Here is a 15,542-nt window from a genome sequence, read left to right as displayed (position 1 = left end):
ATAGTCCAGGCTATAGGCCTTTTTTTCTTTCTTTCTTTTTTTCCAATGAGTCATCATGCTTCATTGTTGTTGCAGTGTCAGCATCGGCCTGTGGGAGGCAGCAGTGATGCATCATGCTGGAACAATCTCAACAAATGCTTTTTTATTCTCAGAGATGTGGAGGAGAGGATCTATTTTGTGTGTGTTTGTGCTCTGTCTCTTTTGTTTTGTCACCATTTTGCTGTGGCTTAGTGCTTTCACATTCATTAGTCATGAAAGTAAGGCTTCATTTAATCATTCGCCCTATAAATCTTCACATGAGTCTGGTTTAATCTGGTTGAAGAGACGAGACAAGCCCTCATACGTCCTTCGTTTATGTCTTAATACAGTCTAAAATAACAGCTGTTGCCAGGAAACCAACCATGGACTCATATTTAATTGTTGTTTTCAGAATAAAAGACAGTAAAAGGGTTCACCGCAATATTAAAAAAAAAAAAAAAAAAATCCACATTTTGAGTCAAGGCTGCCAGAGCAAAAACATGTAAAGTTTATGGAGTCAATTTATGATCAAGGAAGGATGTAATAGACTGTTTTGTAGATTAAAAGATGGGCATCTGAGAAGAGCATTATATTCACATGTGATTTTATCTTCCATATTGCACATGGAAACTGATAAAAGTATTTTTTTTTTTAGTTTCTGATAAAATCATTCAGGAGTTTGGTGCAGCGTCTCTTTAGTTTGCAGATTTCTGTGTGAGGAGGTTACTGGGTGCACAATGGGGTGCAGTCTGGATTTCATTAGATTAATGTGTCCTCTGAGGACAGGCCTTAATGTAATGAAATAAGAGAGAGAGGGCTGCAGAGGCTCTTTGAATGGGCCCTGAAAATACTGCAATGAAAGAAACTTGTTAACGGACTAAAAGGGGAACTCCAGCAATTTTACACATGATGACCAGTTATCCTAAGGAGTGTTATTCAACCTATGAAAACAGCAGTATAATATCTGCTGAGAGTCTGAAGGGAGACAAAGGAAATAACACTAATGATTTCTAATGAGTGCTAATGATTTCTAATAAACTGTAGCCTATATTACTGCAGCCATATTGGATTTTGAGGTCAGGGATGGTAAACTTCTTCCAACTTTCCAAGTTCGAAATGCAACTTCAGGGGACAATCCAGTTAAAATTACAGACTGGATACTTGGAAATTCTGACCTCCCACTTAAAATGGAACGTACTATAAAGACAACAACACTGAAATGCATTGTGGGAACAGTAGAATCCAGTGTTTTTGGAGCTTGGGCCACACTAGTGACGGTTTATTCTGGATATCTTGGCTTCTCAGACTTTGTTTAATCTGTCTCTTGTGACTCTTCCCACTTGCAATGATGAACCCACTGAAAACACCAGTCGTTCATTTCCTCTCAGCTCTCACCACCCCAGTGTGTTGTGTTGGTTTTATATTTAGCAATGTTACTGTTCTGGTTTATTCTCACCGCTCTCGTCAGCATTTTTTCCAACAGCAGCAGACAGATGTTTTCAGCAAACTAAAGAAAAAAAAAAGAAAAGAAGAAGCTCAGATACACACAGATCGAGCATAGAAGCATAATGGAAAATGCATTTAATAGACAAATGGCTAAGAGGAAATTAAATATTGGACTTGAATATGAAACTTAATAGGCTACTGACAAATTGGCTATCTACCCCATTTTGCCAGTAGCATTCCTGGAGTGTGGTCAAACAGAGCAGCATTTTTAGTTTTAGTCACATCCTTAGTGTTTCTTTCAGCTGTTACCTAGGCCTACATTACTTTTGTAAGTAAAAGTTGTTGTTTTTTTGTACAAAGTGTTTTATCTTTACTTTAAAGCTAGCTTGTGTAACTTTTCAAAGACGAAATGACACATAAGACATAATAAAATATACTTTTGCTTTCAATGCATTTAGAGGCTAACGACTGTCATATGGCTTATGACCATGGACATAATTATGCAAATGATGTCAAGTGCTAATTAACATTTAACAGCAACTAGGCTACTACTAGCACTATCCTATTGTAATTTATGTTCTGTAATCTAAATTGTATGTTTCCTTTTAAGCAACACAATTTTTTCCTTAAAAAATATATAGTTTTAAAATAATTTTGCAGTTTCATTGAAAGGAAGAATGAGCCACTGCCATTAACACGGCGCCCCCTGCTGGCCACACCCACCACGTAACCTTGGTTACCTGTCTGGCGTTCCAATCCCTCGCGAGCACCTTCCTCAAAACGTAGCTAACACACGTAGCCACAAGAAGCTAGCTAGCTCAATTTTCTCGGTGTGCTCGTCACGGCAGAGGGTAAGAGACCCAAGAGACCCCCAAAAAAGACGCTGTAAGAGGAAGAGAAAAAGAAAACAGCCGAGCACGGGACCAGACTGGCCTTTTTTTTTTGTCGGCGAGAGCTCAGGGACACGACGAAATAACGTTACAAGACCGACGGTGAGGCCTGTCAACAAATGTACGTGTAAGTAACGTTAGGGGTTCATGGGTGGGGCTCAGTTAGCCTGACTTAACTTAGCTTGTTAGCTTAACTTGTTGTCATAGGACTACTTTTTTGTTTTGTTTTAGAGTTTTGTTTCACATATATAAAAGCTTACAAACGAAACGACGTGTAAAATGCTAGTTACACTTCTGCTAGCAAAAAAAAAAAGGTCTTTGTCGTTGTTTTTTTTTTTTTTTTTTTTTTACTTATTTAAAAGTCCGGTATAGAAAAAAGTACGGTAAACTCTGACCCGTGCTTTCAAATTTAAACCTTTTAAAACAGAAAAGTTTCATATTGTTCATTCAAATTCAAACCTTAAAGCAGAAGTAAGCGGAATATTTGTGTTAATATAAGTCTTAAATAGTTAAATCTTCCGATGGCAATCACTTACAGAGTGTTTGGTCCTAAACACGGGTCTGTCAGTCATTCTGCTCTGCTGTAAGCCAAGGAGAAAACTTCTTGTATAGGCTACTTCCTTGTATCCTACAACCTTTATCCAATGAGGAGAGAGAACGGCATGAAGGGCTGTGTGTGCAGCCATGGGATGCGCGTAATATATATATACAATATTGTTTTCAGAATCCCAGATACTGATTCATTTTCATATTTTCACTTAACATAACTCCAATTCTTTACTCATTCTGCTGCTATACACTTAGTTGGTAGGAAGGTGAGTGTGTCGGTGGCTGATGAAATATTTACACCAGCTGCTTGAGAAAAAAAACAGAATAAAATCCAGGGAATTATTTTGTACGCATTTAAATTAGCCTCACATAAAACAGCCTGTATCCCTCAGCTCCTGTAGAGAGAGGATGTGTGGAGACTGTGGCGTTAATTAGATGATTTGCAGAGAGGGCTGTCAGCTTTGTCCTGGTTGTCCTATGACGCATCATGTTTGATGAGGTCCCACCACAGAAGTGTTAATGGCTGTGGTCCTTGCAACAGGGGTCAAAGAGACTTTAAAGTATTTCTTTTTTATCTTGGAGTGCATGTATGTAGATGACATCAGAAAAGATGACTGCATCGCTTGTAATTTCATCGGGAGTAGGAGAAGGAGGAAGGAGGGAGAGAGTGAAACATTGTCTGCAGGCAGCCGTCGGTGTGGGTGACTCAGTGTGTGCGTCTTTGTTGCCAACAGTATGCCTTTAGTGTTGACAAAGCATGCAGAGTCAGAGAAATGACTGAGCCGTGAGAGTGAGAGGCTGGCTGCTCTGAGAGAGAGAGAGGGAGAGAGGGAGGGAGAAAGTGAGGGAGGAGAAGGAGAAGTGAAAGTGACAGGCACGAGTGAGTGATAGGGAAAAGGAGGCTGGGGAGACGGAGAGAGAGAGAGAGCGAACCGGTGGAGAGGAGGCAGGAGGAGAGAGCATCCTTCTCCCCCAGCAGAAGGAAGGAAGGAGGAAAAGGAAGAGGAGTCAACGCCCTGCTGCTGCGTGTGAATGAGCAACTCAGCTCCACCGCTCATCCCTCCAGTCCGTTCCCCCACAGGAGGATTCGACTCAGCGGTCGAATCTGCTTCTCCAAAGATAAAGGTTGTGTCACAGTCAGATGGAGCGATGTGGGACGAAACCTGTCACTGACTGAAGACTTTCCCCTGGATGTGGAAGAAGAAGAGGTCAGGCTGTAGAGATCAAAGTTGGAGCTGAAATTACATTAAAGGCTGTCTGAGAAACAAGTGAGGTGGTTTCATCCTGCATGGTGGCTGTGAGCGTTCGGGAGCAGCGACTATGGGATGCACCACCAGCGTGGTTCTGTTGGAGGGGCTGCGCTCCATCCTCGAGAGGAACTGTGGCTACGTTAAAGGGACGATGGAGCTGGGGGCTCTGGAGGAGGAGGAGGAAACTCTGAGCCTGAGGGGATCTCAGCTCTGGATGCCAACCACTGCTCTGGTCAGAATAAAACCTCTTTGCTATTACACATGAGGTCATTTTTCCACTGTTTTGCAATCAGTTTCATATATAAAGTGTTATATTTCAGTCTCCATGTGAAAAAAAAGAGGGTGTATCCCTACAAATAGTGTGTTTTAGATCATAACATCTTCTCTTTTCTTGAAGAATTTGCTCAGTAACTTATTTTTTTCCCCCTTCTTTTTTGCGAGATTGGAAACTAGCTGGAAAAATCTGAATAATTTACAGATAGCGGGTGGAAAGTCGTCAGATTGAACGTGAGTTACTGTGCGCATCAGCAGAATTTTGGCTAATAATCTTCCTAATAGACTCCCCCGAGGAGCTGCGCGTTCGAAGTTGAGGGTATGTTTCAGTGCCCCGCTCGCACAATTACTGCTGAAGCACATCAAACGCTTCACATTTGGCTGCGAGCAAGGGGAAAGTAGAATCTAGGTCTTGAAATTTTTTTTTTTCCACAGCCGTGTTGTCTGACACTGGGATTTATGCGCAGCTACATTAAGCTACTTCTCCTCCAGTTAGCTCCATTAGCCGGCAACTTGCCCTTTGTTAAATCAAACAGATTTAATGGACAATCAATATGGAGAGGGTTTAAGGAGGATTGCTGCAAGGACATTCACTTTAAACCATTATCACATTTGGATGCTGTGTTTCCTCTGCTGCCATTAAAGCCGTGGCTGGCCTCTTATAACCTTTCCCAACAATTACATTTGCAGTTGCAGAAGAATAACCCCAGTAAAATCTTAATTATAGGGATTTTTAAGCTGGAAAATGTAGGAAGCATCCAGGAACGGCCGAGCCTTGCAGATGCAGATCCTGACATCTGACTGTGCCGTTCTGTTATTACTGTCCTTTGATCTCTTCTGCCAGTAGGGGTGTACCCCCCCAACCACACACACCCACACACCCCCACTGCTGCAGTGCTGTTATCATCTGTGCACCCATTTTAAAGCCTGCTCGAACTAGCTGTCAAATGTTAAACTTTAAAGGAATAGTTCAACATTTTGGCAGATTGGCCCATTGCCATAACCCTATATTCTTAGAAGTAGGTTCCTTACCTTTAATTGTCGGTGTAAACTATTTTTAGAACGGCGGACCAGAGCTGCAAGCTGCCCAGAGCTACGCTTCATGGGATTTCTTGATTTCCCTCATCAAATAAGTTGTTTTCGAGGTAAATTCATACAAAACTGCTGATGCGCGTTACCGTCTGGGGCCGTTTTTCAGCAAGCAGTCTCTGCATTTACCTCTAAAACAACTCCGTCCGGTAACGTTGTGTTATTATCTCATAGCGTGGTGAATGTGCAGGTCACAACTTGTCCACCAGAGCGTTTTGGAGTTGTTGGATTGTGTATTTGATGAGTTTGATGAGGGAAACTAAGAAATCCCATTAGCCTCCGTAGCGAAGCTCTGAGCAGCTCACGGCTCTGCTCCGCCGTTCTAAAACCAGCTTGCGCCAATAATTAAAGGTAGTGAACCTACTCCTAAAACTATAGGGATTATGGCTATGGGGAAATTTGCCAAAATGTTGAACTATCCCTTTTAAGTGAGTGTTGTGTGATTATAAAGCAGGTCCGGGAACTTTGTGATGTCACAACGAATCAGTCCCCGCCCACCTGGTCCCACCATCCAACCTGGCTGGGTTTTATTCTTTGATCAACCAATCAGAAGAGGCCCACAGCCGCTCAAAGGCTTCAGTGTCATTAACCTGTACGGTCAGATAACATTCAGTCACCTGTGAGCATTTTTAATTTAGCCTTCTGTGCAGTTCTTTAATTATTTGCCGACTCATTTGGCATTTTATAAGTACATGTATTCTACACTCAAATGTAGGTGGGAACACTTTCTGCAGTCCGGCTGCTACATGACGATGTATTTCCAGTATTCTGGCCCAGTGTGAACTATAGATCACCTCTCTGTCAAATAGACAGGTGAATGGGTTGAGTCTCAGGGAGTGAAGTCATGTTTTATATCCACTCTTAGTTCCTGTTTAATCCTATTCAGGATCTTTCTGCACTTCAGCTGATTCTGCAGTACGTTTCTGAGCCGGGCTCTCAGCACCTCCGAGCGCTCTGACATCATAGAGACTTCGGAAACTCCCCTTCCCTTCCCCCCGTATCATATTTAACGTGTCCCATATGTTTTTCCATGTAGGCTACTACCTGGAGGGAAAGTAATCTAACGTCGACCGCAGGCCTGATTCCTCATCTGAGCTTTGATTAAAGGACGTTCAGCGCTTTTTTTTTTTAGTTTTTGTGTCAGACAATAGCTTGTGACAGATAAGCAGGTTTTTGGATTAAGGAGCTAACTTGCATGTGATTACTGCAAACTTGTGTGTGTGTGTGTGTGTAGCATGTGTGTGTAGGAGGATGAGAGTTTCATTTTTTGCACGTCAGGCAACACCCTGACACTTTCCCTCTCCAGGGCGACGGTCGGCTCCCAAACATTACGTCAACCCGCCCTTACGCAATTCTCCACAGGCTTGTGTGATGCTCTACATATATATATATATATATATATCAGTGTGTGTGTGTGTGTGTGTGTGTGTGTGTGTGTGTGTGTGTGTGTGTGTGTGTGTGTGTGTGTGTGTGTGTGTGTGTGTGCACCTCGTGGGATGGGTGTGGAAGTCTCACATGTCCTAATGAGTCCAAGCTGTGTTTTCCCACAGCTTGGACTCATTAGGACATGTGACGTGAGACTCATCCCTCCGTCTTTCTCTCTGACAGCATTTTTTCTCTTTTTTTTTAACTTTATTGCCTGGCTTTATGCACATTAACAGGCAATTAACATCACAAAGGAAAACAGATCAAAACATCTTGAGATTGGGTCTCATCTGCCACACAAATAGCACTGTAAAGGGTATTGCACATATTTGATCTGGTTCTATTATATTCCAAAAAAAAAAAAGAACGGATATTTTAGATAAGAGTCTTAAACGATATAATCGGTAACTGGGGTCCACCTTCTCATAGAAACAGGTACTTTTAGCTGTAATTGGGCAGTCGTTTCTGTAACTACTGAGTGATCATGGGGGGGTCAGTCTTCATCCAATTTATAGTAATCATTTTTCTTGCAATCATCAACAAAATGTGTAATATATAACATTGTTCTGTAGTAAACAGGTCAGGAAACACATCTAATAAGAATAACAAAGAGTCCATTGGAAGTTCCACTGCCAAAATGTTTCATTTTTTCTCTTTTGACGTCAAACGCAGACGGCCCCTGCGTGGACTAATTTGCACTCCTATCAGCCACTGCACACACACTCACAAACACAAACTCGCGGTGTTACTTGGCACGTGGGTGAACGAAGCGGGGTGACCTCAGAGCAGCGACGGCCTTCTGACAAGAGGCTGATTATCATGCTGAGCTGGTGACGCCGTCGCTGAGGACAGAGAGAGAGAGAGGACAGGGGAGTGTCACGCTCTTATTTTGCCACTTCCTTGTCTTTTTTACAGAGATCTAGTCTAAATTTTAATGAAGTTATTTCTCTGAATGGCTCATTTCATTTCAGCGAGTCCCTTTGAAGGCAGCAGTGTTAAAACAAGTTATGCAAATGAGGCACGGTGCCTCACACATCAGAGAAGAACAAAAAGTGAAACTCACACACGCGCGGTGCACCCTCTCTGTGCTTCATTTGGCTGCGAGCGATGATGCTGAGAGACGACGGGCTTTGAAGTCATCCCGACCTGTGACATGTCAGCCCCTCCCCCACTCCGCCCGTAACTTCCCAACCCAGAGACATAATTGGATGAGTTATTAATCATTGCTTGTTGAGTCAGAAAAGCCTCAGTGGCTTTGTAAACATTAGTTTGGTGTGGGAGTTTTTGTAACGCAGGCTACGAGAGGAAATCAAATCTTCAGAATGCAGGATTAGCATAAATTTACCCATAATAATTCCTCATTGGAAAACTTTAAATGTCATCGTTCTGAAACACACACTCTGAAAATAAACCCTCGGGGTGCCTCTGTTGGTTCGACTTTAAAGGCCAGAGATGCTTCTCAGAAGGAGCTGACTGGATGGAGAAACAAGGGCCGACTCAAAGTGTCTCCAAAGCAGCAGGAGTGTGTGTGTGTGTGTGTGTGTGTGTGTGGAAGTGTGTGTTAGAGCCGGATAAAGGAGGAAGTGTGTTTTAACAGACCCCGCTGTGGGTGCCCGCTGCAGCGGATACGGCGCAGGGACAGTTCAAAGCCGAGCGAAATATCAGTGGGGAGTGGAACTTTATCAACACAGATTGAGTGTCTGAATACAGTCACTGTGTAGTACTGTTACTGCAGCTAGCGGCTATTTTTATATATTTCAACTGTAATGCAGCCCTAACCGCTTACCTTGACCTCACAGAAGAACCTGGACCTCCTTTTCCAACCTGTAAAATCACATTATAACTTTAAAGGGATAGTTGCCATAATCCCTATAGTCATAGCAGTAGGGTCATTACCTTTAATTATCGGTGCATGTTGTTTTGAGTTCAGCGGGGCAGAGACTCTGTCTCAAAATGTTACATGATTATTTCATAGCGTGGTGAATGTACAGGTCACAACTTGTCCACCAGAGCACTTTGGAGTTGTTGGATTGTGTATTTGATGAGTTTGATGAGGGACAGGGGACTTGTACCATTCACCTCCATTGTGTTCACTGAGCAGCTCACGTCTCTGCCCCGCTGATCTCAAAACAACATGCAGTTGCAGAGTATGCAGTGTAAAATGAATTGTTCCTTCTTCACCTGTAAATTAGATTATACGTGAATAGTGACTATAATCAGTGTTGTGCCAGTTCACACTGTAGTTCTTAACTAATTTAATTCATTATGTCCATTTCTTCAGTAGGAAGCTGTATTAGCCTGGCTAACACATGAGCATATTGCATATAGCAGAGCTGCAGGTCCAGACTTGCTGGCATGGTCCTCATTATCATCAATATAGCAAGATTACTTACCCAGGATGCAATGGTCTTAGAGATGTCGTGCTGAATGAGTGTAGTGGTGTAAAAGCTGAGTGCAGTCCATTTAGCATTTAAAGCAACTGCTCATTGAGGCTCTCATTGATCAGAGATACACATGCTGTATTAAGTAACAGTGTGTGGTTGGTTCATTATTACAGTAATAGTGTATATGTCATGTATATTTTACCTCTTCTCCTTTTTATTCCCTGTAGTTCTTCCTTTATACCTACTCATCTATATTAAGTAATCCATTTGCCAACACATATGCAGGCTAAACACACACTTTTCCCCCTGGTGTGTTTTCTAACACCTCGTGTTTGCAGCTCAGGCTCAACAGGCAGGTGGAGCAGGCAGAGAACGACATGATCTCTGGGCCTCCTCCAAGTTTTTATAACAGGGGAGTGGTCCGATTCTTCTCCGCTCCTGCTCTCACAAATCACATACTGTACATACAAACACACACACATACACACACACATACACACGCCTATCCAGCTGCACAGCTGTGAGGTGGGAGGGGCAGAGAGGGAGAGAGGGAGAGAGAGGGAGGCTGGGCTATTGTGATTGAGCACAGAGGGGAATCTCGCTGGACGTCGGCACAGCTCTCACAGAGCAGGCAGACAGACCACTGCAGGCAACTTTTTACGCAATGGCAGCGCGCGTGCAGTGAGACACACACCTGGTTTGGTTTTTAAAAGACCTAACCCAGATCCAGGACCGGCCGCCATGCAGGGTCGGGCAGGCAAAGCCCCCAAAAGGGAGATGGTGATAGAGTCCCCACAGCAGTACAAGAGCCTGGCTGAGATTGAGGCAGAGGTGGAGGCTGCTGGGTCACAGGTGGCAGCGGTAAGTCTGGGCTGTGGAAGTTAATCAAAGATTTTTTGTTAAATAGCTAGATGTGATCTGATTGTTTAAAGAAATCTTCTTCTTTTTTTTTTTAAATCTCTGAGATTCACTTTCAAGAGCAGCTTTGAAGATTTTTTAAAGAGAGTCGGACGGAAATGGGAAGCAGCAGCTTCAGGGTACACCTCTCCAGGGGGTTGGATGGATGTTGATCTTTTTTTAGGATACGACGGAGCACTTTGTGGCTGTCTTTGTTCAGAGCTCCCAGTCAGGAACTTTGACAAGTTGGTTGCAGAGTTAGTGCAAAGATAAAGATGAGAGGTTCATGATCAGTTCAGTGTGGAACCATATATAGTTTTTTTTTTTTTTAAAGATGTAGGAAACCACAGAATTTGTCACTTGCATTATATTTAAATGATCAAATCTAGATTGTAATCTTTAGTTAGGTAACAGTATTATTAAACTGACAGTATTTGATTCTAGAGAGCTTTACATGGCTTTCTAATGTATTCCTGGGAGATAATGACCAGTCGCACTACAGTTCACAGCTGTTTGTTGTTATCTTCTGTCTGAATCAAGTTGGAAATTAGATTTTCTACTTATCAGATGATCTTTTATACATTTGAAAAGGCTGAGAGAGATGAGGGGATATTTCATTGCATCATCATCATCATCATCATCAGGAGGAGGAGGAGGATTGGTGGGACGAATCGAAATACAAACCTGCCGGTCAGGCGTCCGTGTAATTGGTCTCAGCTTGTTATGTGTTGATTGGATCCAGTCCAGCAGGCTAATCCAAATAGTCTGGATCACACAGGCCAGAAGACTCTAACAAGAAAGAAATACTATTTTCCTTATTATGTATTTGTATTGTTGGGCAAAGCTGCAGTATAGACGACTTAATCATAATCATTCTCATCTTTTGGGTTCTTTATCTTTTACGTATTGCTATGAAGATGATGAGACATTCATGGTCCTCAGAAAACGAATGAACGAAGCTGATTAAAAAATGTTGCTTGTCTGTTGAAATAGCTTAAAATGTACTTGAGGGATTAGCAGAACATTTGGTATGGTCGTGGTCTACAGAGGATGAACCCTATTGAGTGTGATGATCCTGTAGCACCAGGTCCAAGTGCCAGTACAGTATATAAAAACCAAACCTCTGTCTCGGTCCCACTTAAAATAGATCAAAGCTTTGTTTATTTCAGTCGCACATGTGCATCAGATCTATTTTTCAATATTACGGACAGGCTTTCTGAGGGAAGGCCCGTCGTTGGTGGAATCCCTGTGGAATGTATAATCTCTACAAGATCTTGTCTCAGATATCTTAACTACTATCAAGCATCAAAGCTCACACAGCCCTCTCTGTTGTATGGATTTACGCAGGAATGAAGGCTCTTGTTTGGACTGTGTGTGTGTGTATCCTCTTGCAGTGGGTATTGATGCCTGTTTGTGGAAGAGTCTCAAATGTGGACGGACGAACTGCTGTTTACAATGTAGCTCAGGTTGAGCATGTGTGAGCTCATGACACAGTGACTGGTACTCGCTCGTCCACCCCCCACGCCTCTCTGTCGTCTGGCCTCTCCTTCTCTCTTAACCCACATTCATCTCCGTCGCTGTGCCAGTTCCTGCTGCTGTACTGTAGCTGTCAGCCAGTCGCTCCGCGGAAGGACAATGGCGAATTGTTGTCCAGATAAAATGAACACCCAAGATTTCCCCCCATTTGTGCAGCTAATGCGTAAAAAAACAACTGCTTTGTTATAAAGTACCCAACAATGACTTATTTTATCATATATTTGCTCTTCTAGGTGAAGCCGAAGATCATCGAGCCTCTGGACTATGAGAATGTGCTGGTACAGAGGAAGACCCAGATCATCAGCGACGTCCTGCGGGACATGCTGCAGTTCCCCACTGACGACTTCCAGGTAAGACGTCACCTGAGTTATTGAGCCAGCCTCCCCTGATCTCAGAGCTCAGACACTGACCTTTCATTTTTGGGTTAATTAATGCTGTGTCCATCCCCATTTGGTTTTTAACAGAGGCTTTGTCCATCCCCCTTTGGTTTTTAAAAAAAGAAGATATCTAGGGGGCCTTTTTTTTTTTTTTTGCCTTTATTTGACTCAAATAATCAGCGCTTCAGGCATAGTATGCCAACATGGGATGCACTCTCTAACCACCTGACCACGGAGCACCCAGTCCATCCCCATTTACATGTTGAGTTTCACCAGAACAATTTGAAACCAGTGGAAACAAGCTGTAAACGGCTAGCTGATAATTGCTGATAGCATTTAATAATTAAAACACTTAACAAATCTCCAATTTAAGATATCAAATAGCCTAGGTAACTGCATTGCACTATCAATGCTAACTGTTTGTAGCATTTCTAGCTTGTAGCAGTGTTTTAAAGCTTGAAATTATTAGGTTTAATCAATCAATTATTTACAACAAACGTAGGTTTAAGTGTTCAATTTCACCAGAACAATTTAAAACCAGTGGAGACAAGCTGTAAACAGTATTGCTAGCTGCTAATTCCTGCTAGCATTTAATAATTAAAGGACAATTAACAATCTTCAGTTTAAAATATCAAGTAGGAAACTACATTGCACCATAGATGCTAAGTGTTGGTAGTATTTCTAGGTTGTAGAAATTGCCTTGAATTATTAGGTTTTGAGTCATTCACTTGCAAATAGTCACTACAAACTTAGCAAAGACTCTCATGTGTGACACATATGAAGGACTTTGAGGAGCCTCTTATGCTCTGAAGCTGTGTCAGTTCTGCTTCACTGTATTTGTTGTGTCTTGTGTGTTTAGAGGGAATCACAGCTGATCAGCATACAGGCAAATTATGACATCAGCTGGACGACCCATGTGTGAAACTGGCGATACATGCGCCGCATGTAATCGCTGGCCCCACGGCCTCCCAAACATTTACACGCTCCGTGGATCCGTTGCTCGTGTTCAAAGAGCGTTTGAACATTACATCACCGTGCTGCTGCAGAGAACTGGGTCTGAGCGAGGTCCACTCCCAGCTGGAGCTGGAGGGAGGGAGAGAAAACATGAAGAGCCTCGTGCTCAGATGTTTGCCATTCCTCTTCCTTGAAGTCTTCAGAACAGAAGAATATAAAAAATAATCAAACTTTAAAAGACAAGCCTGGTAATGCTCAACATTTCCCTTAACCAGCAATTAATGAGAGTTCACACTGTTGAACAGGATGTTCCTCTTTTTGAATTAATCCCCTTTTGTGCAGATTCACTCGAGCATTAAATGTGTATTAATCTGTAACTAAATTTGTCTCTAACAAATGCACTAGTTCCACATCTTTGAGTAACATTTGATAAAAAAAACTAAAATGCCCAGCTGTTTTAGGAAATGACAGACTAAACTATATTGTATTGAAGTTGAAGCAGAGTAGAGTATGTGGTGGGAAAGCAGCAGCCTACAGTGTTTTCAGACCATTTCACAATCAGTAGATGATGAGTGGTTTTCATTACAAGGCTGTCTACAGTGCACAGCTATTAGTGACTCCCCGGGACCGTGTGTGTGTGTGTGTGTGTGTGTGTGTGTGTGTGTGTGTGTGTGTGTGAATGTATGTGCATATGTGGGTGTGTGTCTGGTCCAACCCCATCTGTCTAACCTGCCATATGTTTTACATCACTGGGCTGGACTGAGGAGAGAGGGAGGGAGGGAGGGGCAGCCAGACATGTGGGTCCGGCACTGTGCATGTGCTGCACAGATTCACACACAGACACACATACAGTAATAAGGGGTGCATGCAAAACAGAGGTAACATGAGGTGAGATGTTGATGATTATTGAGTTGAATTAAGATTTTGCACACACACATTAGCTGGGTTTCCATCCAAGTCGTATCGAATTTAAAAGCGGATTTTGTGAAAATGCGCAAAAAGCGAAGCGAATTTATGCCCGTTTCCATTCATTAGTGTTTTGCGATTAGGAGGAGTGCGCCGTGAGATTACGTCATAAGAGAGCGTGAATGTATCCAACAGTTGACACTCAGCTGACACTCAACATCATGGACAATTTACGTACTTTCCGGACTATAGACGCACCTGTATAATCCGCACCAGCTACATTTTAAAAGAAAATACTGTACATATAGGCCGCACTTGAATATAAGCTGCAGGTTTTCATGTTGTAACATGAGATATTTACACAGAAAGACAGGAGGGAACTGTGACAGTCTGCTCGCTTTTCTGCTGTTTTGGTTATGCTCCTCTCCTCCATGTGCAAAATCAATAAGTTACATAACGATGTTACAGCGTGTGTTTGTGTAGTCTTAACCGTCATAAACAAAAGATTGCGGGTTACGGAGCGCGGGGTGCAGAGACGAGAGCTGGGACACCGGGGCGTCGTTCTCCATTTGTTTGAAGTCCAGCAGCACTTCACCCACAAACTCTGCCTCAATTCGCATAATCTGTTTCCATCACAAAAACTTGCATTTCCTTTATTCGATACGATGACAAATCCACCCCCTCCAAGCGTATAAACTTTTATGCGCATTTACTGCCTTTATTCGAATTTCTGGCGTTTCCATTCAAGTATTTATGCGCATTTTCACAAAATGCGCATAAGAAAAGGTGGATGGAAACCCAACTATTGACACGCAAAGCAGCAGTCGCTTTTTCCTCCTTCAAAGTAGAAAGACTTGAGAAGACACATCTCTCTCCTCCTGTCCATGGTAGGACGTGTAATCCCCTCCCTGGCATCGGTGTCTCAGACCCCTGTGGCCCAGTGTGAGCCGTCAGACCTCTGCTGCTTAATGAGCGGCAGAGGAATGCTGTTAATTGGCAGCCAGCCGTTCTCGGTCACGGCTTTTTTGACAGCTATACACTACGCTTTGGTCAGACCGGGCGGATGGATGGATGGAGGCGCTGCCGCTGGGTGTGTGGAGGAGTTTAGTAAAAATGCTGCAGACTCAGAGGTAGAAACTGGTTCTATTTTTATTTGATCACTCAGAAAACTTCTCTTCTCTTCTCTTCTCTTCTCTTCTCTTCTCTTCTCTTCTCTTCTCTTCTCTTCTCTTCTCTTCTCTTCTCTTCTCTTCTCTTCTCTTCTCTTCCTATTCCCTTCCCTTCCCTTCCCTACCATACCCTACTCTACTCTACCCTAACCTAACCTAACCTAACCTACTCTCCTCTCCTCTATCTTCTCTCCTCTCCTCTATCTTCTCTTCTCTTCTCTTCTCTTCTCTTCTCTTCTCTTCTCTTCTCTTCTCTTCTCTTCTCTTCTCTTCTCTTCTCTTCTCTTCTCTTCTCTTCTCTTCTCTTCTCTTCTCTTCTCTTCTCTTCTCTTCTCTTCTCTTCTCTTCTCTTCTCTTCTCTTCTCTTCTCTTCTCTTCT

The 15,542-nt window shown here is 42.8% G+C and overlaps 1 protein-coding gene across 1 annotated transcript in view; it reads left to right on the top strand.

Moving 5' to 3' along the window:
• Window positions 1-9,954: 9,954 nt before the first annotated feature.
• dock9b (dedicator of cytokinesis 9b) overlaps window positions 9,955-15,542 on the top strand; it is a 49,888-nt gene continuing 44,300 nt past the window's right edge. Inside the window, exons 1-2 of the mRNA XM_083989648.1 lie at window positions 9,955-10,185; window positions 11,991-12,107. Coding sequence (XP_083845774.1) covers window positions 10,066-10,185; window positions 11,991-12,107 — 237 coding nt within the window. The 5' untranslated portion in view covers window positions 9,955-10,065. The remainder of the gene's footprint in view (window positions 10,186-11,990; window positions 12,108-15,542) is intronic.

The sequence above is a fragment of the Trachurus trachurus genome (assembly GCF_905171665.1).
Source record: "Trachurus trachurus genome assembly, chromosome: 2".
Taxonomy (NCBI): domain Eukaryota; kingdom Metazoa; phylum Chordata; class Actinopteri; order Carangiformes; family Carangidae; genus Trachurus; species Trachurus trachurus.
The sequence above is the reverse complement of the archived record's forward strand: the minus strand, read 5'-3'. Positions and strand labels throughout refer to the sequence as shown.